Source organism: Arvicola amphibius, chromosome 8 (genome assembly GCF_903992535.2).
Source record: "Arvicola amphibius chromosome 8, mArvAmp1.2, whole genome shotgun sequence".
In the NCBI taxonomy this organism is placed as follows: domain Eukaryota; kingdom Metazoa; phylum Chordata; class Mammalia; order Rodentia; family Cricetidae; genus Arvicola; species Arvicola amphibius.
In genome coordinates, this window is record NC_052054.1 from 14,617,522 (window position 1) to 14,643,286 (window position 25,765).

At 41.7% G+C, this 25,765-nt stretch overlaps 1 protein-coding gene across 6 annotated transcripts in view; it reads left to right on the forward strand.

Annotated features, from left to right (window-relative positions):
• Positions 1 to 25,765, forward strand: part of Syne1 (spectrin repeat containing nuclear envelope protein 1) — a 467,607-nt gene that overhangs the window by 362,702 nt on the left and 79,140 nt on the right. For all 6 annotated transcript variants that reach the window (XM_042055521.1, XM_038339737.1, XM_038339735.1 and 3 more), the window contains 12 exons: positions 2,163 to 2,336; positions 4,224 to 4,355; positions 5,754 to 5,950; positions 7,019 to 7,151; positions 8,024 to 8,206; positions 10,165 to 10,314; positions 11,093 to 11,269; positions 11,840 to 11,995; positions 18,123 to 18,278; positions 21,008 to 21,178; positions 23,871 to 24,004; positions 24,374 to 24,578. In XM_042055521.1, coding sequence (XP_041911455.1) covers positions 2,163 to 2,336; positions 4,224 to 4,355; positions 5,754 to 5,950; positions 7,019 to 7,151; positions 8,024 to 8,206; positions 10,165 to 10,314; positions 11,093 to 11,269; positions 11,840 to 11,995; positions 18,123 to 18,278; positions 21,008 to 21,178; positions 23,871 to 24,004; positions 24,374 to 24,578 — 1,968 coding nt within the window. The remainder of the gene's footprint in view (positions 1 to 2,162; positions 2,337 to 4,223; positions 4,356 to 5,753; positions 5,951 to 7,018; positions 7,152 to 8,023; positions 8,207 to 10,164; positions 10,315 to 11,092; positions 11,270 to 11,839; positions 11,996 to 18,122; positions 18,279 to 21,007; positions 21,179 to 23,870; positions 24,005 to 24,373; positions 24,579 to 25,765) is intronic.

Genomic DNA, 25,765 nt, shown 5'->3' on the forward strand with positions numbered 1-25,765 from the left:
CACTCGGCTTTGGGATTGAGTTGCTGCTGGCTACTTGCGTCATTCAGTTCTCCTGGCCCTTGAGTACATTCTCCTGCAGTTGCTGTTGGCCTCTGAGACTTTCCTGGGCATGATGAGAACATTTATCACACAATAAGACCTGGGAACCCCAAGATGGCTCCATCTGTGTGTTCCAAAATGAAGCCCAGGTTCATTACCCCTTAGTGAACAGATGCATGTTTAACACACACAGAGAGATACACCCACACCCACTCACAACCCGAACATAGCAAATTTTTAGCGATGACTAGGCAAAGTTTGCCAGGTCACAGACTCAGCCTCCCAGGCTATGGGAATTCTCTGAAGGAAAACAAAACAATCTCCCCGAGTTTTAGGCGATCACTATTCCATTGTTGTGAGGCTCTCTGGTGGGCTGTTATGGTGGACTTGGTCAAGGGAGGGGAACTTTACTTTTTTTTTTTTTGCTAATTTTTCTCAGAGATTTTCTGTCCAAAAAGCCTTATGATTTATTAAAGCCTTATCATTTGGCTATGAAAACATTGCTTTCAAGTTCACAGCTGTTTTTTCTCAAATCTGACCAGAGCAATAAAAGCTCACTCTTGAGTTATTCCAGAAGGAAAACTAGGATCAAGGAGCAGCAGAATAACAGAGAAAGGATGCTCAGTCAGGGAAGAGTCCTCCAGAGAGTCGGCTGCAGCTGCCATTGGGCCGACCAGAGGGACCCTTGGTCCTGGGAAATGCTGCCAAGGCCAGTGTGGGAGGCAGGCTTGTGTTGAAAGCAAGCTTGACTCTCAGTGCAGGTTGGGCTTGATAGGTCTTTTCCCGTCACACGATTATTTCATCAACTAATGGTGGTTAAAAATAATGATTCTAAGCCAGGCTTGATGTCGCAGGTTTGTAGTCCCAGCTACTTGGGAGGTATAAGCAGAAAGAATTTCAAGTTCAAGGCAGACCTCGGCTAAAGAGCAATTTCAGCAGGAGTGAACGAATGAGATATTATCTAGGATAATATAATAAATAAAATAATAAAACAGCACAGGCTGCTGATAGACCTCAGAGGTAGCATGGTCACCTACTGTTCGTGGACCCTCATTTTGATTCCTGGTACAACAAACAGTTATGATGACGGTGATGATGTTGAGTCCACCCTCTTCTGTCCAGTCCATGCTCTCTGGGAGACTTCTGCAGTTTTTGCGAGAAGCACAGGCACAGTCATGACAGGAATTAAAACCCAACTCTGCTCTACTCAACTAGGTAACCTTGTGCCAGCTACATAGACTAAGTGGCTCTGCGTTGTCACCTGTAAAATAATAGAGCTCCAAAGCTGTCGTGAGAATGACATGAATTATGGGCCACCCCCACCCCCCCCCAGAAAATAAGAATACAGTGTCTGCTGTTACAATCAACTTCCAGTCCTTCAGTTATATCCATGGTTCTGGGCACAGGAAATGGGGTAGAATAGGGTTCATCTCCATCTCCATTTTCTGGGATCTTTTATATAAAAATTATCTTTTTCATGCAATGGTTACAGTTCTGCTGCATGGAAGTAAAATACATGGGAAATTTAAAATATCTGTTATCGAATTATGATATGTGCAGCCATGCTTGGCAAGACATTTTAAGCAAAGCAAATAGCCTGTAAGTTGAGAGAGTTGGCCTTAACCCAGCCACAGAAGGAGAGACACTGATGTATCAGATGAGAACATCTCAAGGAAAGCAGAGTGTAGGCAGAGCTGAAGATGAGGGTGAGGGGATTAATATATCAAAGGGACACAGGAGGCCAGAGTGGTGTGGCAGCAATGGTCAGTGACTGTGCCACTGAAGTCAGTGTCCCTGTGCTCCGGACGACGCCAGGGGACTCTCTATCAGCTAGTCATGGATGAAGGATTTTGTTCTGGAGGCTTGTGTCTACAGCACCATGATGCGCCTGTTGTACTTGAGTGGGGTCAGGAGAGAAGGCCTGTTGGGAGCTCGGATCCTTAACTCTGCAGGAAGCCCCTGTAGGAAGCACATAGTGCCTGGGTTAAGATGGGGTTCCGCCGTGTTGGGATGCTACACTCTTTGTGCTAACTACTCCATCAGCTTCCACAGCTGAAACAGTTCTTTTCTAGAGCTGATGTCAATGACCTTCTTGCTGATCTTCTGCCTGACAATACTTACAGGAATATTTCCAGAGTCTGGAATCTCATATGATTTTGACTGAAACACTCTTCAGAAAGATCGTCAGCTTTGCCATTGGGAAGGAAACTCAGCTGCACACGGACCGCATGGTTCAGGCTTCTGCTGTGCTGAAACAGGCACACAAGAGAGGCGTGGAGCTTGAGTACATCCTAGAGGTGAGGCCGCCCATGTAACATCTTTCTGACTGCAAAATGGACCCCCCTGGGCTCCCTTGTGCAGAAGTATACTTTCCTATGGTTTGCTGTTGCCATGATCCCCTCATATTCAGGACACATCATATTGTGAGTCAGCTGGATGAATCCCAACCTCTGAGTATGTGTGAAGAAGTTTGCAGGCTTGAGCTTCAAACCAAAAACCTAATGAGGAGCAAGAAACATGAAAAATACATATCCCTAGTCCTGTCTCAAATGCAATATTTCTTGTGTTAGGACCTGTCACTGAACTCTTGGAGACAGATGACAGCCATCTGGGTATAAATCTTTATGGTCTGAGAGCAAAAATAAATGAAGGGTTCATTTGTTGTAAAATAGCAACCCAGAGGGCTGGGGATATGGCTCAGTGGTTAAGAAGGGCACTTGCTGTTCTTATAGAGGACCTAAGTTTGGATCCTAGTAACCAAGCTGGGAGGCTTAGGAATGTCCCTAAGTCCTCTGTGGGCATCTGCACCCATGTGAACCTATGCGTACATATACGTGCCATTAAAAATTAAACTAACAACGCCCCCAAAACTCTGAACTGAAATAATAAAACATACGTTTGGATCCTAGCTGCCATATGCCATGTTCTTAGTCCCAGTTAGGAATTTGCTGTTCTGCCTGAGAAATTCCATTCCCTATTCTGTTCACTTGCATTTACTTATTCGTCATAAGTGAAGAAATCAAGTATTTATTTATTCAGCATTTGTCAAGTTGCCACAGATTCCCAGGCAAGAGAAACACAAAAATGTTCCCAGGACTGCCCTCGATGATATCGTGCTCCAGTGAGGCAATGGGAAGACAATCAGAACATAGGCTGATATCTACAGGGAAGCAAACAGTCTTTTAAGTATCATGCAGACAATTAGGGGACAAAAAGATGCCGTTGATTAACAGATCCAGATTCTAGAATGGGAGTTGGCCCCTGGGTCAAGTGTAGCCTCTTTTTTGTAAAGGTTATTTGAACATAATAGCTTTATTGATTTGCTTGTTGATCTCCTGCCTTCATCCAAAGGGCAGACATGACTGCTTGCAATAGATACTAATTAATCTACAAAACTGAGGATATTTACTATGTGGTCTATTGTAGAGAGGGTTTGCAAGCCAATGCTCTAGATTCAGAGAAGCTTAGGTTGAGTCTTAGCCTTGATAGAACTATCTGACCTTGAACACCAGATTGATTCTCCACTGAGTAATCAGCCACAGAATGCTGTGTAAATCACTGGCAGATCAGTCCCCTTCTTTGGTTAATAATTAGGTCAGTTGTCCTAAACTACCCCAGTTCCCTTATTCTTCCCAGTCCCCTTAAGTGCTAGGGGTTATATTTGTCCCTTTCCTCCCTCTTTTTTTTAATATAATCTTTTTTCATTTTTAAGCTTTTTATACATGAATACTGTATTCATATCATTTTCACCCCTCCAATGACCTCGTGACCGCCACTCTTAATTTTATGGCCTCTTTTTATTATTCTTGTGTGTTCATACACACATACACATATACATAGAGAGTGACAGAGACAGAAACAGAGCTAGAGAGAGGGAGAGAGGGATGGAGGGAGAGAGAGAAGAGATATGCCCCCCCTTTAAGGGCCACCATTATATCACTTACTTTAGAACTACGTTTTGTTTCCCAAAACGAATGCCAACTAAACATTCCTGGTATGTCTTGAAGAAGAATCTAGCAAGAACAAATTTTACACAGGTAGGAGGATGTCACTCTTTGGGTGCCGGTTGCTTGATTTCATTCCATTTCCCTGAGACCCATTGTGGCCCAGGCTGTCCTTGAACTTGTGGTCTCCTTGCTAGCTTCCCTAGTGTGGGGTCCTAGTAATCACCGTTGTGTTTGTAGATGTGGTCCCATCTGGATGAGACGCTCCAGGAGCTCAGCAGACAGCTGGAGGTGGTTGAGAGCAGCATCCCAAGCGTGGGCCTGGTGGAGGAGAGCGAGGACAGACTTGTGGAAAGGATGAATCTCTATCAGGTCTGGCTTCCAGCCGCGTCCTAGTGTCTCAGTGATAATGTTTCCTCTAGAAATTTGCCAATAATTGTAATGGAATTTAAACAACTTTGTGTAACAAACAAGTTTATTTTATGTTTATTTTATTTTATTTTGGTTTTTTTGATACAGAGTTTCTCTGTGGCTTTTGGAGCCTGTCTTGAAACTAGCTCTTGTAGATCAGGTTGGCCTCAAACACACAGAGATCCACCTGCCTCTGTCTCTCAAGTGCTGGGATTAAAGGCGTGCGCGACCACCGCCCGGCTAATAAACAAGTTTAAACTTTAATAACTCTTTTACTTTTCTTTAAAGTTACTAAAATCATGGATTCACATAGAATATGTATATATTATCCTTAGTATATAAATATATTTATTATTAATTATTATATAGTAGCTATTATATGATGAATTATATATAATATATTATATAATAATTATTGTCTTTATCTAATATTAAGTATATATTTATCATTATTTTTACTATTATTTATTTATTTTGGTTTTTCGAGACAGAGTTTCTCTATGTAACAACTCTGGTTGTCCTATAACTTGCTCTTGTAGACCATTCTGGCCTCAAACTCTCAGAGATCTGCCTGCCTCTGTTTCCCCAGTGCTGGGATTAAGGCATGCACCACTGCCACCCAGCTGTATTCTTTTATTATTGATTGATGCTTTATACATTATACAGTGAGTTTTAGTCCCACCTCACACTTTCCCTCCTTTATCCCCTTCTAAAACTAAAACCCCTGTTACCAGCAAACCCTCCTTTTATGCCTTGTGTATGTGTATGACCTACTGGGTTTAATTAGAATTCCATATTTTTTTAAAAAAATCTTTCTTGGTCTGTACTTAATAGGTCAGTAGTAGTGATAAAGGTCTTCTTGATTATCAAGGCACCATGAACTAGATTCTCAGCCCTGAAAAATAAATAGATGATAGATAGATAGATAGATAGATAGATAGATAGATAGATAGATAGATAGACAGATAAAGATGATAGATAAATAGGTATGCATATAGGTAATGGATGGTGGAGCATAGATAATAGATTATAGAATAATGACAAATAATCAGTATTCTTGGAACAAATGAGTTCATTTCAAAACCATTTTCACCAAACCCCCACCAAGCATGTTTTTAGAGTTTATTTTGGTGTCACACTGTTTAAGAGATAATTAAGCCTGACAGCTGTAAACACATCCAAAGTTCCCGATGAATTTAAAAAGAGAGAAGTCTATATTTTAATAAATACCTTTTCAAGATTTCAGGGCTGCAGAGGGAACATAATGTATGTTTGGTAACAAATAATACCAGTGTTATAAAGGTCAGAGAAATTATAATGCTACACCAAGTCAAGCTCTTCACCCATCAATCGTTTCAGCATTTAAAATCCAGCCTTAACGAATACCAGCCCAAATTGTATCAAGTGTTAGATGACGGGAAGCGACTTTTGATGTCTGCCAGCTGCTCAGATCTTGAAAGTCAACTCAATCAACTCGGAGAGCGCTGGCTAAATAATACCAACAGAGTGTCCAAGGAACTTCACAGACTGGAGACCATACTGAAACACTGGACCAGGTACTAGGATGAGTATTTGGCCTGCGTTTTTGATAAGTTCTGTGTTGTATGTCTAAGACTGGTAGATGCTGGGCTTGGAAAAGATGTGCACATTTAGAAAATGGCACAGTTTGGAAGGTAAAGACAATCTGAGGGTTCCCGGTTGGATTCCTGTTCTTTTAGTTGTGTGATTAAAGCTAGCTGAGCGACTGTCACCCAATGCTGCCAACTCTGCTGCCCCACCCTTACCTTGTCTAGTTGCTTGGAAGCCTTAGAGACGGGGCAATGCTGAGTGAGAGCATTCTCCTCACAGGTCATGGGAAATATCTTAGATTTTCTTCCTGTGACCTACAGCTGAGAAAAACAGTTTATCAGAAGGAAGATTTGTCTTAGTCTATTATTTCAGAGGTTTCAGGCTAAGGTCAGTCAGATCTATTGTTTTGGGTCCTGAGGCAGAAACAAATGATAGAAGAGATATCTCACCTCATAGCTGCCTGAGAGAGAGAGAGAGGGAGGGAGAGAGGGAGGGAGGGAGGGAGGGAGGGAGGGAGGGAGGGAGGGAGGGAGGGAGGGAGGGAGGGAGGGAGGGACGGGGAGAGGGAGAGGCCACCTTTCAAGGCCAGCTCCATGTGACCTCCTTCCACTTGTTGGTCTCCAGTTCTTCTAGATGCCCAGCACCTCCCCATGTGGTGACACCAACTGGGAACCAAGCCCTCAATATACATGCCCGGGGGAATATATTACTCTGCAATCCTAATGGGAAACAGTCAAAGGAGGCTGTTATTTGGATTTTGTTAAATGAAGGACTGTTTCTTCTGTCACCTTTCTTTCAGACAGGTTTTTATAACCCTGACCCAATATTTCCCAACAGTGTCCGTGCAAGGAGAGAGAAAGATTTTCTTCTTTTCAGCTTAGCAAAGAGGGCACTGAAACCCAGGACAGACTTAAGATATAAATATTAAAAGAACAGAATTTCAGAGCATCAGCCTTGTATACTTTCCTTCCAAGTCTTTTGGGGCTCTCATTTTAACTGACAACAGATGATAGAGACTGAACATTTTATTAATAGACTCCTTAATATGCTTAAAGGTATCAAAGTGAATCTGCGGACCTGACTCACTGGCTACAGTCTGCAAAGGACAGGCTGGCATTTTGGACTCAGCAATCTGTGACAGTCCCACAAGAACTGGAAATGGTCCGGGATCATCTCAATGCTTTCCTGGTTAGTCTAAGAACTTAGAACATTTGAACTCATTGTGTTTCTCAGCCTGGACTCATGGAACAGTACACAGCAAGCCAGCAGTCAGCAGACACAGTAAAGAAAGTAAATTATCATAGACAATTTTGAGGTTGACTTTGAGTTACTGTTGTTGTGAACAAGTGGGGTTCCAAATTGCCTCTTTCAGTTGGTTTTCAGGCCATGGACCAGCCTCTTTTGAAGATAAAGGTGTGGTGCGTTTGATTGTCTCCAAAGAGCTCCACATGACGTAGCCCTCAAGATGTGGAAATACCTTGTGCGCCATTTGTAGTAGGAGCTGCGGGCACCTTCCCGCTGCCTGGCTCCCGGCCCCTGGCTAGTTTTACCCAAAATAATTACATGGAAACTGCCATTTGTAGAAGGAGGAGCAGTGGGCCTGCTTTTTGTCCCACCCGGGTCCCGCACCGCTAACTTAGCCCCAGAAATAACAACATGCAAATTGTATTTTTTTAAACACTGCCTAGCCCATTAGTTTCAGCCTCTTATTGGCTAATTCTCATTTCTTGATTAGCCCATTTCTAATAATCTGTGTAGCACCACGAAGTGGTGGCTTACCAGGAAGATTCTAACCTGCTTCCATCTCAGAGAGAGCTATGGCATCTGCCTGAGGCATCTGCCTGACTCTGCTTTCTTTCACCCACAATTCTGTTCTGTCTACTCTGCCTACCTAATTTTCTGTCCTATTAAACGGCCAAGGCAGTTTCTTTATTAACCAATGAAAGTAACACATAGACAGATGACCCTCCTCCATCACTCTAGGTTGGTCTCTGTCCTTGAATGGAAAGGTCCAGCTATTTGATGCTAAACTGAACACTGTGACTTTTGTTTTCTTTAAGGAGTTCTCTAAGGAGGTAGATGCCAAGTCTTCCCTGAAATCATCAGTCATGAGCACAGGGAATCAACTTCTTCGATTAAAGAAAGTAGATACAGCTGCTCTGCGTGCTGAGCTGTCCCGCATGGACAACCAGTGGACTGACCTGCTAACAAGCATCCCTGTTGTGCAGGAGAAGCTCCACCAGGTACCAAGATAAAGTTGGTTTATTTGGTAACCGTTGATTTCTGTCATATGAATGCAAATCAGAGTTAACCAGGACTTATCTGTTCCCCCTGCTGTTCTGCTATGTGTTAAAACTGAATCATCCCACAAATCCCTCTTCAGACAGCATTCTTTCCCAAAGCACTTCTCTCTCTCTCTCTCTCTCTCTCTCTCTCTCTCTCTCTCTCTCTCTCTCTCTCTCTCTCTCTCTCTCTCTCTCTCTCTCTGTTTGAAACTTAACTTGAAAACTTTGACCTTTGAACTGACATTTCATGGCTAAAACATAGGCACCTCTTAAAATTGTGAGGATCTATAACATACATAGAAGATCTGCCATCTTATAGCCAAAAAGGAAACTGGATCTTACTCAGTATAAAAGTAGTCATACATTGTTTATGACAGGGATGCATTCTGATAAATAGGTCCTTGGTCCTTTTCGTCATTGTTCAGACATCACAATGTACTTACCACAAACCAAAGATAGACCACAGGCTCTTTCGCTTGTGATAATATTTTAGGCCCACCATTGTATATGGGGCTCCACACTGAGCAATGACATTCAGCTCATGACTATATTCTGATTGGTAATATGTCTAACCTACCTGGAACATTTTAATCTTTTTTTCTCTTTAGCATTCATCACTGTAGATCAGGTATTTAGTACACATGTCTTTAGTATACATGTCTTTAGTACACATGTCTTTAGTACACATGTCTTTAGTACACATGTCTTTAGTACACATGTCTTTCTTTAGTACACATGTCTTTAGTACACATGTCTTTAGTACACATGTCTTTCTTTAGTACACATGTCTTTAGTACACATGTCTTTAGTACACATGTCTTTCTTTAGTACACATGTCTTTAGTACACATGTCTTTAGTACACATGTCTTTAGTACACATGTCTTTAGTACACATGTTGTATCTCTCCAGTCCAGGGAGCTCTATAGTCCTAGAAGGGAGGAGCAATGCCATCTTCCTCTGGTCTTTTAGTACCACATAGAATTAGATTATATACATTTAATTTTATTTATATTAGGAGGCAAGGTCTTACCTTGTAGCCCTGGGTAGTCCTGTGTTTGTGGTGATCTTCCTTCCTCAGCTCCTGAAAGGGCTGGGGTTATAGGCATAACCCATCACATACCAGAAACTGTTGAATCATGAATATGTAAAGAATTGCTTCCATTTTTGCTAATCATGGTCATGCTGATATGCATGATATGATATGAAGCCAAATTCAGAAATCTGAGTCTATCTTAAATACTCAGGAAATTAAATCTTAGGAACAAATAGGAGAGTTCCAGAAAGCAGAGAAATTAATACCTTTCAGTGTGATATTTTTCTCCCTTTTAACATTCCTGAGTCATAATACACAGAGATTTTACAGGATAATTAATAGGATACATCTGTTGAATGTTTTGTATTTAAGGTTATTTTTGAAACTCATAAAACTAGCTATAAAGTAAGACTATGTTTTCTTGCTGGTGTTTTGGTTAATTAGGTAATATTTATGTAGCGTTGATGGCATCATATGTCGAGTGAGCATTAGGTGATTAGTGTTACTGTGCTTGCCTGGTGTTTCAAACTTCAGAGATCGGAAAAGTATAAAGGGCCGCTGCTTCTCTTGCTGTGTTAATAAAAATCTGCAAAGGGGTCTCACTGTGGATCGTGACCCCTTTGGGAGTTGAATGACCCTTTCACAGGGGTTACCTAAGACCATCAGAAAACACGGATATTGACGTTGTTGTTTTTAACAGTAGCAAAAGTACAGTTATGAAGTAACAGTGAAAATAATCTTATAGTAGAGGGTAAGCCCAACATGAGGAACTGTATTAAAGAGCTGCAACGGTAGGAAGGTGGAGAAGCACTGTGGTAACAGCGATTGGGTCTGAATTTTAGTGCTTGGGACTCATTTTAGAGTTGGGTCTCAACTCTACAGCTCCAGATGGACAAACTGCCCTCCCGCCATGCCATTTCTGAGGTCATGAGTTGGATTGCACTCATGGAAAGTGTAATCCAGAAGGATGAAGAGGACATAAGAAATGCAGTGGGTTACAAGGCGATCCACGACTACCTGCAGAAATATAAGGTAACTGACACTGAGCTTTTCATTTTCATACACGTAGACTTTTATTTGAAGGTGCTCAGAAACTCCAACCGGGGCTTAGAATGTATGTATCCCCTATACAATAGACAGACAGAGCCCTTCAGAAGTAAGTGTGTGGAAATGCTAGGTACAGAAGCAGTGTGTCAGCTGTTTGCTGTTTTTGTAATAGAATACCCTGACTACAGCAACTGAGGAAGTCAGGATAACAGTCACAGTAGGGATGCAGTTTGCAATGGAGGGAAAGGTCTGGAAACAGGAACACAAGGCTGACCAATCACATTTTATCTATACACAGGAAGCAGAGAGCTAGAAAGTCAATGTGGGGTCACACTATCAAACCTCAAAGACTGCCCCCCCAAGATGGTTCTCCAGTGAGCCTCTACTTTCTTAAGGTTCTGTAACCTTCTCAGAAAGAAGCATCACGGACTGGGGACCAAGTGTCCAAACACGTGGGCCTATGAAAGACATTATACACTCAAACTATAACACACTGAAAGATAATGAAGTAATTCACCCATTTCTACATATCATGCACATGCTATTTATGTGTGCAGTGTGCAATTTTATAAACATAATGAATGCATATTCCAGTCCCTAACCTAGTAGGTCATGTGAAGAAGCAAAGATTGTGTCATTTGGATGACATCATGGGAGTGATAACAGTCACAAGTGGGTTTGCAAAGGCTTTCCAACTCCTGGGAACATGCTAAGACTTTTGTACACGGAAGCGTGTTGTCTGAGTCTCTCGCCTCTCTCGTAGGGTTTCAAGATAGACCTGAACTGTAAGCAGCTGACGGCGGACTTTGTGAACCAGTCGGTGCTACAGATTAGCAGCCAGGATGTGGAGAGCAAACGCAGTGATAAGACCGATTTTGCCGAGCAGCTTGGAGCTATGAACAAAAGTTGGCAGCTCTTGCAAGGTCACGTGGCTGAGAAGGTGAGCAAGGTGGCCCATCCTTCTGATACTGATGCGAACCCCAAGAACAGGCTCAGGCTGGCAGGGAACTGTTCCACAAGTGGGGTGTATGGCTAGATGAAGCGTGAGAAGAGTTTCCCACAGTACCCAGAAAGTGACCTAACTCTGGACATCTTTCGTCCTGTTCTCTTACACACCCTCCCTTCTATGTACATTTCATGGGTCTGATTGTTTTTAAGATGCCTCTTCATTTTTCTTCCTTTTACTTTAGGTTGATTATAGTTTTATTTTTTACCAATAATAGCCATTGATTGATATTTAGTGAACTTCATTTTCTTCATTTATATATGCAATAGACTGTATTTTAAGAAATTCCATTTTCCACATTTTTATTGTATCATGCAGGGCTTTGTAAGGCCATTTTCATGCAATATGTGACACTTTCTACTGTAGTCCTTCCCAGATCCCTGTTGCTTCCCAAGAACTCTTACTTCGTAAGAAATTGTATTAGGTCATTTTTTTTTTTTTTTGGTCCCAGCGATTTGATTTTAAAACAAACTTTTTGAAATCTGAGTCTTTTTGTTTGTTTAGATCCAGCTGCTGGAAGGCTTGTTGGAGTCTTGGTCAGAGTATGAAAACAGTGTACAGTCTCTGAAAGCTTGGTTTGAAACCCAGGAGAAGAAGCTGAAACAGCAACGGCAGATTGGTGATCAGACTTCTGTTCAGAATGCCCTGAAGGACTGCCAGGTAACACGGTCAGGCGGCTCCCGGCTTTGCCTCACACCTCCAGGCCTGTGTTGGGGGAGGGGGCATTGCTGGCTCAAGCGTTATGAGTTAATGCTTTCTTAATAACTGCATCTGTTGACCCTTGTCTCTCATTACATGAGCTGACCAGGTTGATCAAATAGTCATTTTGTTGCCATTTGTTTGATTTTGAATCAGAATCTTGCTATACAGCCAGTGCAGGAGTCCTCCAGCCTCCATATTCATGGTACTAGGATTACAGTTATGTACCATGATGCCTTGTTAGGTTGTTTTTCTTCTCCTAACTCTGTTAGGCTTCATCACCTGATTTTAAAGTTTTGAGATTATAGAAAGGATCAACTATTCATATAAGTAGACACAGTTATGTGTTTATCATAATCCCATACACTGATCATCAGATTTAAGACTTAACAATATTTTAGGTATATTTGTACATCTACCCAAATTATTCTTTGCCTTAAAGATGTCAATATAGGGACTGAGGGCATAGCTCAGCAGATAAAGTGCTTGTTGTACAAATATGAGGATCCAGTTCGGTTCGCCAGGACCCAAATAAATTTGGATCAGGTGTGATGGCCCACCTTAAGCCCCCACACAAAGCCTTATAGTTAAGAAAAGGAACATGCCATGTGGTCCAAGAATGGTTACGTTTTTGAAGCTGTATGAAATTATTAGTTATTTTGTTTTGTTGTTGTTGTTGTTTTAATGGAAGAAAGACATATATTTATTGAGATTTTTAAAAATTCAAGTTATACTTTAAGTTAATTATAATTGTCAAAGAATATTTACTTAGTCTCCTACCAGCACTAATGATTTACACTTACTTATCCAGTTCTTTTTCTGGGACCCTGCCTTAGGGTTTCTATTGCTATGGAGAGACATCATAACCGCAGCAACTCTTATAAAGGAAAACATTTAATAGGGGCTCTCTACAGTTTCAGAGATTTTGTTTGTTATGGTCATGGTAGGGAACATGGCAGTGTCCAGACAGACATAGAACTGGCGAAGTAGCTGAGAGTCTTTTTTGCAGGCAACAGGAAATGGTCTGAAAGCCACATTGAGGGAAGCTTGAGCAAAAGAGACCTCAAAGCCTGCCCCCACAGTGACACTTCCTCCAACAAGGCTACACCTACTTTAACAAGGCCATACCGCTTAATAGTGCCTTCTCTATGAGCTTATGGAGACCAGTTACATTCAAACTACCATATTCCATTTCCTGGCCCCCATAATTTTTTAACAATTTCATAGTGAAAACTACATTTAATCCAACTTCAAAACTCCCCATAGTCTATCACAGTCTCAACAATGTTTAAAAGTCCAAAGTTTAAAGTCTCTCCTGAGATTCATGCAAACTCTTAACTGTAATCACCTATAAAATCAAAATCATAAAGCAGAATGCATACTTCCAGCATGAAATAGCCTAGGATACACATTACCATTCCAAAACAAAGGGAAATGAGAATAGTGAAAAAAAATTCTGGACCAAAGCAAGACCGAAAACCAGCTGGGCAAACTCCAAATTCTGCATCTTCACATCTGATGTCAAAATGCTTTTTTTGTCTTAGTAGGATTTCTCTGTGTAACAGCTCTGACTATTCAAAAACTCTCTCTGTAGATCAGGCTGGCCTCGAACTCACAGAGATCGACCTGCCTCTGCCTCTAGAGTGCTGTGACTAAGGGTGTGCATCACTACCACCTGACTTTTTCTTTTCTTTTTTTAAAGAAAAAGTCTCATGTGGTTCAAGATGGCCTCCAAACTCAACACGTAGCCAAGGCTGGTCTTTAACTCTTGATCCTCCTGTCTCTGCTTCCTAAATGCTGGGGTTACAGGTTTGCACCCACTCTGATCAGTGAGAAGCACTTTTAATTAACACTTTTGAATGCCTCCCATCAGAAGATGGATTTATAAAAGAATGAAGACCAAATATGCTCGTCAACTGATCTTGTTGAATTTCATGTTTTTAGGAAGCCAGAGGTACTTCCAATTTAGACCATAAATTCCAAAATCTGAAAAATAAGTCAGCATTTCAAAAATTCGCTTTTAGGGTTGAAAAGTGATAGTTTTGTTCAGCCCTCAAAGTTAAAATATTTCCATTAATTTTAAAAGGCAGCCCATACATGCTAACATCAGCAAGATAAGTGCTTCCCAGTCTCATGGTCAAGGTCACTTTACTACTGAAAGGTTGCTTGTTGGCGTTCTCTTTGAAGTTTGATCCTCTAGCCATATTATCCTATCCTTTTTCATCCCTTTCTTCTCTTGTTTTCTCTTCCTTTAAAGAATTACCTTATTTATCTATCTCTCTCTTTCTCTTTCTTTCGCCCCATCCCGTGTGTGTGTGTGTGTGTGTGTGTGTGTGTGTGTGTGTGTGTGTGTGTGTGTGCTCTCAGAGGCTGGAATTGGGCCTTGCACCCCCTCGTCCTGTAGTTGTAGATACTTGTGAGCTACCTCTCATGAGTGAGCTGGGAACTGAACCCCAGGCCTGTGGGACAGCAGTACTCTTCATCACCGAGCTCTCTCTCCAGCCCCGCTGTCTCTTTCTCACTAGTTTTCTCTTCTCTTTAATGCTCTTTTTCTATTTTGATTTTATTCTTATATATGTCTTCTTTTTAGTAGGGAGACACATTGATGTCTGAAAAATATTGCAGAAGTTTAGCCAAATTTTATTGCCTGTGGGACTTAAGTCTCAGGTTCCCCAAGGGTCACTTCAGGCAGTTTCAGAGACAAAACTTACATTGTGGTTTAAAGAACTCTATGCCCATGCCAATTCATGAAAAGCCATTTCTTTCAAACCTGAAGGACCAGAGAGGAGCCCACACAGTTGTTTTGGGACAGCATATATAAATCACAATAGCCTAACTGGCGGGTCCTAATTGGCAATTCTACAAACTTCGATAAAATTTATTGTCATTTTTGAGAAATTGTTTCTTTGGCCCACAGCATGAAATTCAAGCCAGTGTACTTAAATCAGTGACTGGATTCAGGGTTTGTTTTGTTTTAAAAAGCTTGAATACTTTTCCAGTCTCTTTTAGAGGTGATTTATTGATTGAATGCAATATAAAAACTCATATTTGTGAATTAATCCAAGTTGGGAAAAATTTACTATTACAGAAATATTAGGATTGGCTTTTGTTTCAATTGATCAGAACTAGAGATTTTTTTAAAAAAAATTATTATGGAAAGGCAAACACACCTTTATGCAGAAATATCTTTCAGTCCTGCTTCACTCCTGGGTTGTGCCCAGGTACAGTCAGCTCTTCTGAGATGTATAATCCATGAACCATTCATTCAGTATTACTTTCTGAGAAAGTTTACCACTGTGAATGACTGAAGATATATTTAATTCTAATATTTAAATTTTAGGATCTTATAGGAAGGATTGCTATATATAGGAAGGATTGCTAATATAATTATGTACTGCATATTAAATATTAATTGGGATAATCATGCATGGTTATTTATATCTTAGGAAAATTACAGAAATATCTTAACCTCTTTGCTCATATTCTCACTCCTCTTACTCTTCAACTGAACTTTGGGAGCTCAGCCCAGTGCTTCGCTGTGGGTCTCTGCCTCTGTTTTCATCAGTTGGATGAAGGATCTATGGTGACATTTAAGATATTCATCAGTTGACTATGGGGCAAGGCCATTTCAAGCACCCTCTCCTCTATTGCTTAAGGTCTTAGCTGGGGTCATCCTTGTGATTTCCTCTAGAGCCAGGTTTCTTGCTAGCCCCATAAAGCTCCCTCAATCAAAATATCTCTTTCCTTGCTCTCATATCTGTCCTTCCTCCATCTCAACTATCCCGTCCTCTCAAGTTCTCCTCCCCCTCCCCTTCTCCCTTCACCCACTGAAACAGTTTGCCTGAGCTAATGGGAGCTCACCAACTTCAACTGAACAGGGAAGGAACTAGCATAGGACCAAACTAGACCTTCTGAATGTGGGGGACAGTTGTATGGTTGGGGCAGACTGCAGGGCCACTGGCAGAGGCACTAGAATTTACTCTACTGCTTGTACTGAACCCATTCTCTTTGGACGGATACCTTGCTCAGTCTGGATATAGTAGGGAGGGCCTTGAACCTTCCCTAAAGCAAAGTGCCTTACCCTCTCTGAGGAGTGGATAGGGATGGGCTGGGGGGAGGGTAGGTGGAGGGACTGGGAGAAGGGGAGGGAGTGGGAACTGGGATTGGTATGTAAAATGAAAAAAGATAGTTTGTTTTCTTTTAAAAAAAATAAAATAAATTATAAAAAACCCTAAAAAAAGAAAACTATCTTAAAATGTAAAATTAATTACATTTTCTATACTGAGTAAAGGAAGCATTACCTCAGTAATCATTAGCTTCCACGCCATTGATTATGGACACTGTCATAATATTGGCAAAAGCAGAGAGGAGAGAATGACATCACAACAAAAGCATTTACGTAAGTACATGAAAATAAGCACAGTATTTGCACTTAATTTAGTGGAGACGTCTCACAAACAACAGCTACTCAACTACAATATCTTTATTCTTATATGAGTCACTGAGTTGGTAAAATGCTTGTCCTATGGTCATTAAGGACCTAGGTTTAGATCCCTGACCTCTATAAAAGCTGGGTGCGATAGTGTCTGGAAAGACGGAGACAGGAGGATCCTTGGGGCTCACTGGCTAGCCAGTTATAACCAGTCTGTGAGTTCCAGGTATAGGGAAAGACTCTGTGTCAAAATTTGGGGAAGACACCCCAAACTGACCTGGCTTCTGTATTCACACACCCAGGTGCATGCATATGTCCCCACCAAACAACTAAAATTTGGATCAATCGAGAGGAAGGACAAGAATTTTTCTTGCATAGTTAATTTTCTCTGAGCTTAAAATATTTTTGAAATGTTCTCCCTTCTAACCTCAAGGGTTTTCAGATTCTTATATGAATCTGGGATATGTACCTGGATCTGAGAATGTGACCGACCATGTCTTCATACCTAATTTATCATATTCCCCCAATATGAGATTCACACTCCTCTACAGACCTGGGTTTAGAGGGCTCCACACAGGTCCCTGGCAATAAAAAGCCCCACTTTCCACTGCAGCCCTCAGCAGCATTGTAACCCCAAAGAGATTGAATGGCCCGATTTCCCGCTTCTCCATCTATTGAAGAATGTTGAAAGCCATGCCCTGCTGTTTCACTGTGCCCCAGCGGTGTTCAGATATGAGTTGGGTGGGATTGTAATGTACAGTTTTTGCTTTTATATAAATCCACTCTTTTATGTGTCGGAATGTTTTGCTTGCATGTATATCTGTCCCCAATGTGCACACCTGTGCTACTATCGATGGCCAGAGGAGGCGTAACGACATATGTGTGTGAGCCACAATGTAGGTGCTGAGAATCGAACCCAGGTCCTCTGGAAGCGCAGTCAGTGCTTTTAACCACAGAACCATCACCCCAGCCTCCTCTAATGTATGATTTAAGAGTGAGCCCTGAGCCTTTTCTCATTTTACTTTTCTTTTTTGAACATTTTAGTCAAACAGCCATAAAAAGCACCTTCCAAAGAAAATGAGGATTTAAGATACGAAGAAGCCTGTAGCTGTTCAGAATCACATAAGATGAGAGTACTGGAGGAAGAGAAGATAATAGTAATTCTCTCCCAGTCTTTAGTTTCCCCATTTGAAGAAATTGAGACTCAGTAAAAGTTCCTCACTTACAGAGCTACACAGCTAAAACGCAACAAAGCTATGTCTGAATCTCAGGTACACCCGCTAGACCATGTGACTTTAAAACATCGGCGTGTTTGGGTTTCAGAATATAATCATATTACAATTTTGGAGATGTATTTCTTTCCTTCCAACTTTTTGAAAAAGGTATATAATGACATTTCTTTATCTGGCGGATGATCAGATTTTATATTTTCCAGGTTATGCTAATTTACTATGGATAAAAAGACCATCTTTTTTTTTAACATTTAAGTATAGGAGGAAGTGTCCCTGTACAGACCATCTTTTGAGAATGGTAATCTTTTTGGATTAGTGGCAGGGTTTTAGCACATAAAGCTATAATGACTCAATTTCTGTGCACCCCGGAGTTCCATAATAGAACAATTTAAAATAACTATATATATTTTTTTTAATCTTTCAGGAACTGGAAGATTTGATTAAAGCAAAAGAGAAGGAAGTAGAGAAAATTGAGCAGAGTGGACTTGCATTGATTCAGAACAAGAAGGAGGAGGTCTCTGGCAGTGTCATGAGCACACTGCAGGAACTCAGCCAGACTTGGGCCGGTTTAGACCACTCGGTAAGCTCGCTCCCGAGACCCAGCTCCTGCTCCTGTGAAACTCAGGGCTGACATTTGCTGAAAGCAACCGATTAAATAGTTATCAGCTCTCTCCATCACCCCTGGGTATCACTGAGTCTGTTTCATCAGTGTCCTTTAATTTCTGGTGTTTCCTATAATACACATTATTATAAACATCCCTCTTTTAATTGTACCCATCCTCGTAGTCATAGATACCATCTAGGGACAGATAGTTCTCCAGGGAGAATGGCCACATCTTTAGTTTCTCCTAGACTTCTAAATAGAGACAGGAAGAGAAACCTGTGACCAACAGGCATTTTCAACTCCTATGCCTAAAGTAAGTCATAGCTTCCTCCACAAACCTATTCTTGCTACCATCTCAGTTGCCAGCAACTGTCATGCCAATTGCTTGGGCAGAAATCTTTTGCAGCCACCCTGCCCTCCTTTCTTCCTCTCACAGCCATACCTAGTTCATCAGAAAATATTGGCAGATACACTCCCAGAATAGATTAGAATCCAACCCATCTGCGCAAGTAGCACCCTGATTTATGTTCCTGCCATCTCTTGCTTGGATTATTTCCATGGTCTCTTAAGCAATCAATATCTCAGCAGAGCCTGTTCGAACGAAGTCACATCAAGACATCCCCATGTTGAAAATCCTGCAGTAACTTCTGGTCTCATAAGGATTGAAACCAGAGCTGGGTCTTGACCTGGTTTCCCACTGTCTCTCTGACCCTGCAAGGTCATTTTGCTTTAGACACATTGGTCTCACTCTCTTCTTGGGCCCAATAGGCACGCCCTGTGCTCAGAGACTTCGGCTTGCCTGCTCCCTTCTCCTCGCATGCTATATCATTCCCTTGTGTGTTTCAGTCTCTGACAGTAAAATGTAATCTCTACAAAGAGACTTGATAATGCCCTCAGTGGTGTGCTGAATCTTCCAATAAGAAAAGTATGACAATGAGTACCATGCCTCACTATGTAAGGTCACAGTGATCCCCAGTCCATCAGAGTCTGGGTGCTTAGTTAGCCACATCTTACAAACTGGAGCGGAGGGCAAACAGCTGAGGGCACGTGCGCACACACGTATGCATGCACCTACACACACATGCATGCATACTTGCAAGCATACACACATTTGCATGCACTTAAAACACAAATATGCATGCATTTACACACACATATGCATCCACACATGCACACACAAACACACACACACTCGCGTCCACACCGGCATACACACACACATGCACATCCACAAATCCACACATGCACACATATCCAAACACATGTAAACAGAAAGAGGGCTGCCTTGGAAAAGGAGAGGGACATGGGCTGGAGAGATGAGGAAGAGACGTGAGGAGTGAATGCTGTCGAGGTACAGGCATGTGCTTGAACAGAAACGTCCGACAATTCCTACTGTCCACGGGCTCTACTCCAGACCAGCCTTCCACTTTATCTTTGGCATAGCTTTAAATCTGTTCTATTTTATGCATTTCTATAAATCACCGCAAAGGCTTGGGACCGACTTGCCATATTGTCATCAATTACGTATTTCTCCCATCAGAATATGGCCTCGTGAAAAACAAACGGGGACACAGAGAAGAAGCAGGCAATGCAGAACGTCCACTGATCACCTTCCCTCGGCTGCAAGGCTATTTTATGACTCTTCAGGGCAGCCCCGCCCCCGCCCGCACCTGTGGCCTGGACCTTACATCTGAGGCAGCACTTTCTTTGTCCTGTGGCCCATCAGATAGCATCCCAATAGGTTTCAACATTTTCCCTTTATGTTGAGAAAAAAAAAGCAGAGAAAGCAAATACAGATTGACGCGTATGGTCTCTTTGTTTAATCACTCATCGCTGCACTTACTCCCTAGCCAGAGGACCATGTGTTGGTTATTAATGACCTGCAGAAGTCCAAAGCTGATAAAGTGTTGGAGACCAAAGTCAAGTGCTCTCTGGTGCCAGTAAATCCAGAGGAGGAACGTGTGCGGGAGTGTCGTCTCTGTAGTCGCAGCCAGCATGCTGCAGAGATACTTGTACGCCCATGGTCATTACTGCACGCTCCTGGTAGCTAAGTGATGGGTCCAGCCTGCGTGTCGGCCAACAGATGAATGGGTGAAAAAGGGAGCGTGTGTCCACAGAGTTTTATTGATTCCTAAAGATGAATGAATTTGTATCATTTGTAGGAAAATGGATGAATCTGGAGGTAATCGTATTAAGAAAAATAACCCAGATTCAGACAGAGATCACGTTTTTTTGTTATTTGTTTTTGTATATGAAACCTACATTTTATACTCATGCATATATAACATGTATTTAGAAGGGGGACTGTTGGGGAGGGGAAGGGGACTAGAGGAAGGTATATACAGGGGAGGCTGGTAGGGAGTCAGTATGGTCAAGGTTCATGTGGACATTAACACAGAGGTCACCATAAAACCCATCCATTGTTTGATGTAAGAAATATACACTATTTCAGAAATGTAAAGTTAGTCCTTTGGGGCTAGAGGGGTGGTTCAGCAGTTAAGAGAACTTGCCTATTTCTCAGAGGACTCAGGGTCAGTGGCCAAGACCTACATTGGACAACTCACAACAGCCTGTAACCCCGGTTCTTTGGTTCTCATCTGCCCTTAGTGCCTAAAGCCCCAGTGCAGTATTTCAGGAGCTAATGTTTCTCCATTCCATCATACTGCATCATATGTAGTTATGACAAGCATTGTTCTTTCCTAAAGGTTGGAGAGTTAAAGATGCGACTGACGTCAGTGCTTGCCCAGTGGGGCCACCACAAAGCAGCCTTTGATGAGATCAACAGTCATATCATGGAGGCCAGATACTCTCTGTCCCGATTCCGGCTGCTGACTGGTTCTTCTGAAGCTGTTCAAGTTCAGGTCGACAATCTTCAGGTAATAAAGGGCTTACTGCATATTAACATTATTTTACATTAAAGAAAGCAAGAAATTAGCAAGCAGAAAAATCATTCTAAAGTATCTTATATTCTTTGCGTTTAATGATTTAAAATATTAATTTCCTTGTTTTATTTTAACTTAATCAAGCATGCTTGTGGGTAGTAAATACTGGATTAGCTGATCTAGAAATGGATTTGAACATCCTGTTAAATAAATTACATGTATGTTTTCTGCGATGATCGGTTACCCAAACCTATTTCCTTGACCCACTGCCATCACCATTTATGTCGTCCCTTTCTTTCCTTAGTCTGCCTCTCAAACTATCTTCTAAGAAACTAGACAACAGAAAAGGAAATAGACAAGGTGTAAACATTTCAACGCTAGTTTTCAGACTCATCGGTAGAATCCCATCAGCCAAGGCCTTGACAGCACCGTCCTCTTTCCAGAACTCGCTTGCTTTCCTGTGTCTCTGTCCGCACCATAGTCTCCCAGAATGCACTTGATGCTGTCTGTCTTAAATCCAGCCCCAGCTCACGTCTCTCACTGCTCTCAGGTTCATGACCTGTGTCTTCACCGTCTTCACCTCTTTGCTTACTTACCTGGGCACTATGCCCTACTGACCTGTAACTGTTCATCCTTCCTGGCTAAAATACACAGGCCGTGGACTGAGAGTTGGCCCTCAAAGGACGGGATTCGCAGCACGGGCCTTCTTACATTTAGCGGACATCCCCAGCTTGACATCTGCATTAATATATGGCTGAGCTCCTAAGTAGACTTTTATAAGGGAATGACTTTTGAGGGTGGATTTGGGAAAGAGAAAGACTGAAATGTGTAAATTTTTTAAGACTTGTTGCAGTTTCTAAGAACGCAACCATTAAAACTCATGTTGGGCATAGTAAATTTAAAACCACATTTTAAAAAAAATTGGAGAACTTTAAAAATTACTATATTCTACATTTAATACCTGAAATTTGTCTCAAGATAGGGACGATTTAACAGACTTTTCCTTGAATATTGCAATACTGAATATTGCAAGCAAATCAAAATTGGTAAGCAGTACTGTATTTTATAGCCTATTTCTCTTCCGCTAGAATTGAGGTTATCATTTAAACAATATTTCCAGGAAAACACAGCCCAGAGGCATTAGGCTGGGTCTCATCATGTAGCTCAGAGTAATGTGGAACTCATGATTCCCCTGCCTCAGCTATTCCAGTGCTGGGATTATGGGTATGTGATGTTGTGCCTGGTCCAGAGAAACATCTTTCTTCTAGTTCCTCCCCCCACTCCCCCCCCCAGTGCTCGGGAGAAGATATCCCCAAGCTTATCTAATAAATCCTCATTGCTTTAAGTGACATCAAAAGTATAAGACATAGTATTATTAACCACAGCCACTGTTCAGTGCATGAAGATTGTGAGGGCGAATTCTCTTGCTTAGATGAAACTCTTCTCTGTGAAACATCTCTCCTTTCCTTATCAGCTCTCTCTCATACGTCTTGTAACCATCGTTCTACTCTGTTTCTGCAAGTTTGATAGTTCTAGACCAATGGCTCGCAACCTGTAGGTCGTGATACCCTTGGGGGTTGAATGACCCTTTCACAGGGGTTGAATAAAACTATCGTTATATCAGATATTTACATTATGATTCCTAATAGTAGAAATATTACAGTTATGAAGTAGCAATGAAAATAATTTTACGGTTGGGGATCACCATAACATGAGGAACTGTATTAAAGGGTTGTAGTATCAGGAAAGGTTGAGATCCACTGTTCTGAACTAAAGTAATTAAGTATGTGAGGTGATGATGTGTTAAAGGATGCCGCTTGTGCTCTTGTTCATTTCCCGGCTGTCCAGACCCCTGAAAGAATCACACAGAAACTATATTAATTCAATCACTGCTTGGCCCATTAGCTCTAGCTTCTTATTGGCTAACTCTTACATATTAATTTAACCAATTTCTATTAATCTGTGTATCACCACATGGCTGTGGCTTACCCAATAAAGTTCCAGTGTCTGTCTCAAGAAGGGGCTACATGGTTTCTCTCTAATTCTGCTTCCTTTCTCCCAGCACTCAATATAGCTTTCCCCACCTACCTAAGTTCTACCCTATCAGGCCAAGGCAGTTTCTTTATTAACCAATGGTATTCACAGCATACACATCAATGGTGTTTTAATTAGGTTATTTAATCATCCCACAATATAAACAAGTATGAATATGTTTGATCAATTATCCAAAATGATTGTCCTATGGATTTTTACAGTTATTTTCTGCCAGTTAATCATAAAAACATAGGAAAACCTTTGCATGAGATAAAATTTAGAGGTGATCTATGGAAAAGCTGTGATTTGATGTCATACTCATCAATCACTCTAGATGTTTAATGACACAGAGGCCTGAGCATTGAGCATCAAAAGGAGCCACCATGTGGGAGACAGCACCTGGACCACTGCTCCAGCTTCCTCCCTAAGCAAGGAGGACATCCTCTGTGAATTTTTCAAGAAGAATCCGCGTATTAGCATAAGGGAGCTCAATTGCCATGACTCTTCTTGCAGAACAGGATTATAAGATAGGGACGATAGTCTTGTTAAAAGCAGTGAACAAACCCGTGCATGCCCATGACACTAAACTCTTCCAAACTTGCTTATAGAATTTAGTTGCTGTTTGTCATTGTGGGACTCTTTGTTTGGGCAGAATCTTCACGACAGCCTGGAAAAGCAGGAAGAGGACTTGCAGAAATTCAGCTCCATTACCAACCAGCTGTTGAAGGAGTGTCACCCACCCGTGACAGAGACACTCTCCAGTACCCTGCAGGAAGTCAATATGAGGTATGGAGCAGGCTAATTTTGTTCTTATTGTAAATACGATACAGTTAAAACCTCTTGACATTTTCAGTTGTCTGTCTCTAGAGTCCATTGTATCAATGTTCTGGTTTTTTACAAAATGAATTCAATGAAAAATAGCCAACAAGAAGACACTTAGGAAGGATGAGGAACGCTCTCTACCCAACAAAGATAATTTTCATCCCCTTGAAATACGAGTGTGACCTACTAATCTTCATTGTGTTAAATAAACATGAGTCATTGCATTGTGGTGTCCATATTCTCATGAGCCAGGATCAAGAGAAATAAAATAGTAAGTGACGGTGTTTGGTGAGAGACGGTAAACCTGCCCTAACTGCTCACTGCTGCTCGTAGATGGAATAACTTACTGGAAGAGATTGCCGAACAGCTCCACGCCAGCAAGGCACTCCTTCAGCTCTGGCAGAGATACAAGGACTACACGAAGCAGTGTGCCTCTGCAGTCCAGCAACAAGAGGATCAGACCACTGCGCTGTTGAAGGCAGTCACTAACAAGGACATCGCCGATGACGAAGTCACCAAGTGGATTCAGGATTGCAACGTATGTCCAGAAACTTGTTTGGGACTTGCGCAACCTGATGTCCTTCAGTGTCACTGGCTTTGCAGGGCTGGTGTAGCTCCGTGTGAGCTTTGAGGCCGTCTGAATTTGTGAGACAGTTTATCCCAAAGTCACCACCCTATTTACTAAATAACTCGCTAGTCTTACAGAGCCTTCCATATGTATTTAACGCTTGTGAGTTTCTTCCCATGATTTTTTTTTTAAAAAAATGGGCAGTTTTTCCCCTAATGGAGTATATTCTTGGAGAAAATGTAGGTTATTTGTCTGTACTGAAGCAGTCACCGTAAGATGTAACCATATGGGGAAATCACGCCTTTTAATAATCCACTGTTCAAGATATCATTCACTTAGATTTGTGATCTGCTGCGGCGCACCTAGACAACAGCTCCATTCAGGAATTTAACAGCGCAGAGAAGTCTGTCTCAGCTACACTTTTTAATAGCTTTCAAATGATTCCCTTTTCCACCGGAGCTGCCAGTAACCTACTTAGGGCTTTCAAGAAAGGCCTCTTCTTCCGTCCATTACTTGGCTCTTATTATTTGTCCTAATTTGTCTTCATTTTAATGATCTTTGTCGCAAAGATCTTAAGAGCTTTCCCAAGTCGGCTTATTAAAGTCGTCGAGTTATAAAAAAAAACTATACAAACACAAGCTTGCCCCATCAGTTTAAACAAGGATTTAAAGTGACAGAGATCCAGGTTTCTTTTTTTTTTCTATCAATGTCTAAGTTAATGGTGCCCTTTGCCCTTCCCTCCCAGGAAGCACTGTCCAGGCAGGGCAGAATCTGCACTCTACATCCTGTCCAAGTGGGACCCCAGCGGTCAGCAGGAATGGCAGTCCACCATGATCCTCCACTGTAGGACCCAGAAACAGGGTATTCCCATTGACTCATAGTTATGAACATACAGTTGGATTTCATAAAAACACGGCTGGAGGCGCCATGGAAGTAAAGCTGGACAAGGTCCTTTGCCCTGTCCCCCTGAACCTTTTCTGCCCGCTCCACCTCACGGGCAGGCTACTCCTGTTGTAGCTGCAGTGAGATGATGGTAGCTAGACAATGCCCAAGGCTTTTGTAAAAGTAAGTAGGAGAGGCAAAATGCAACAGTTTTTCAGTTTGAAGCAATTACATTAACATTTACATTTACATATACATTCACATCTATATTTACA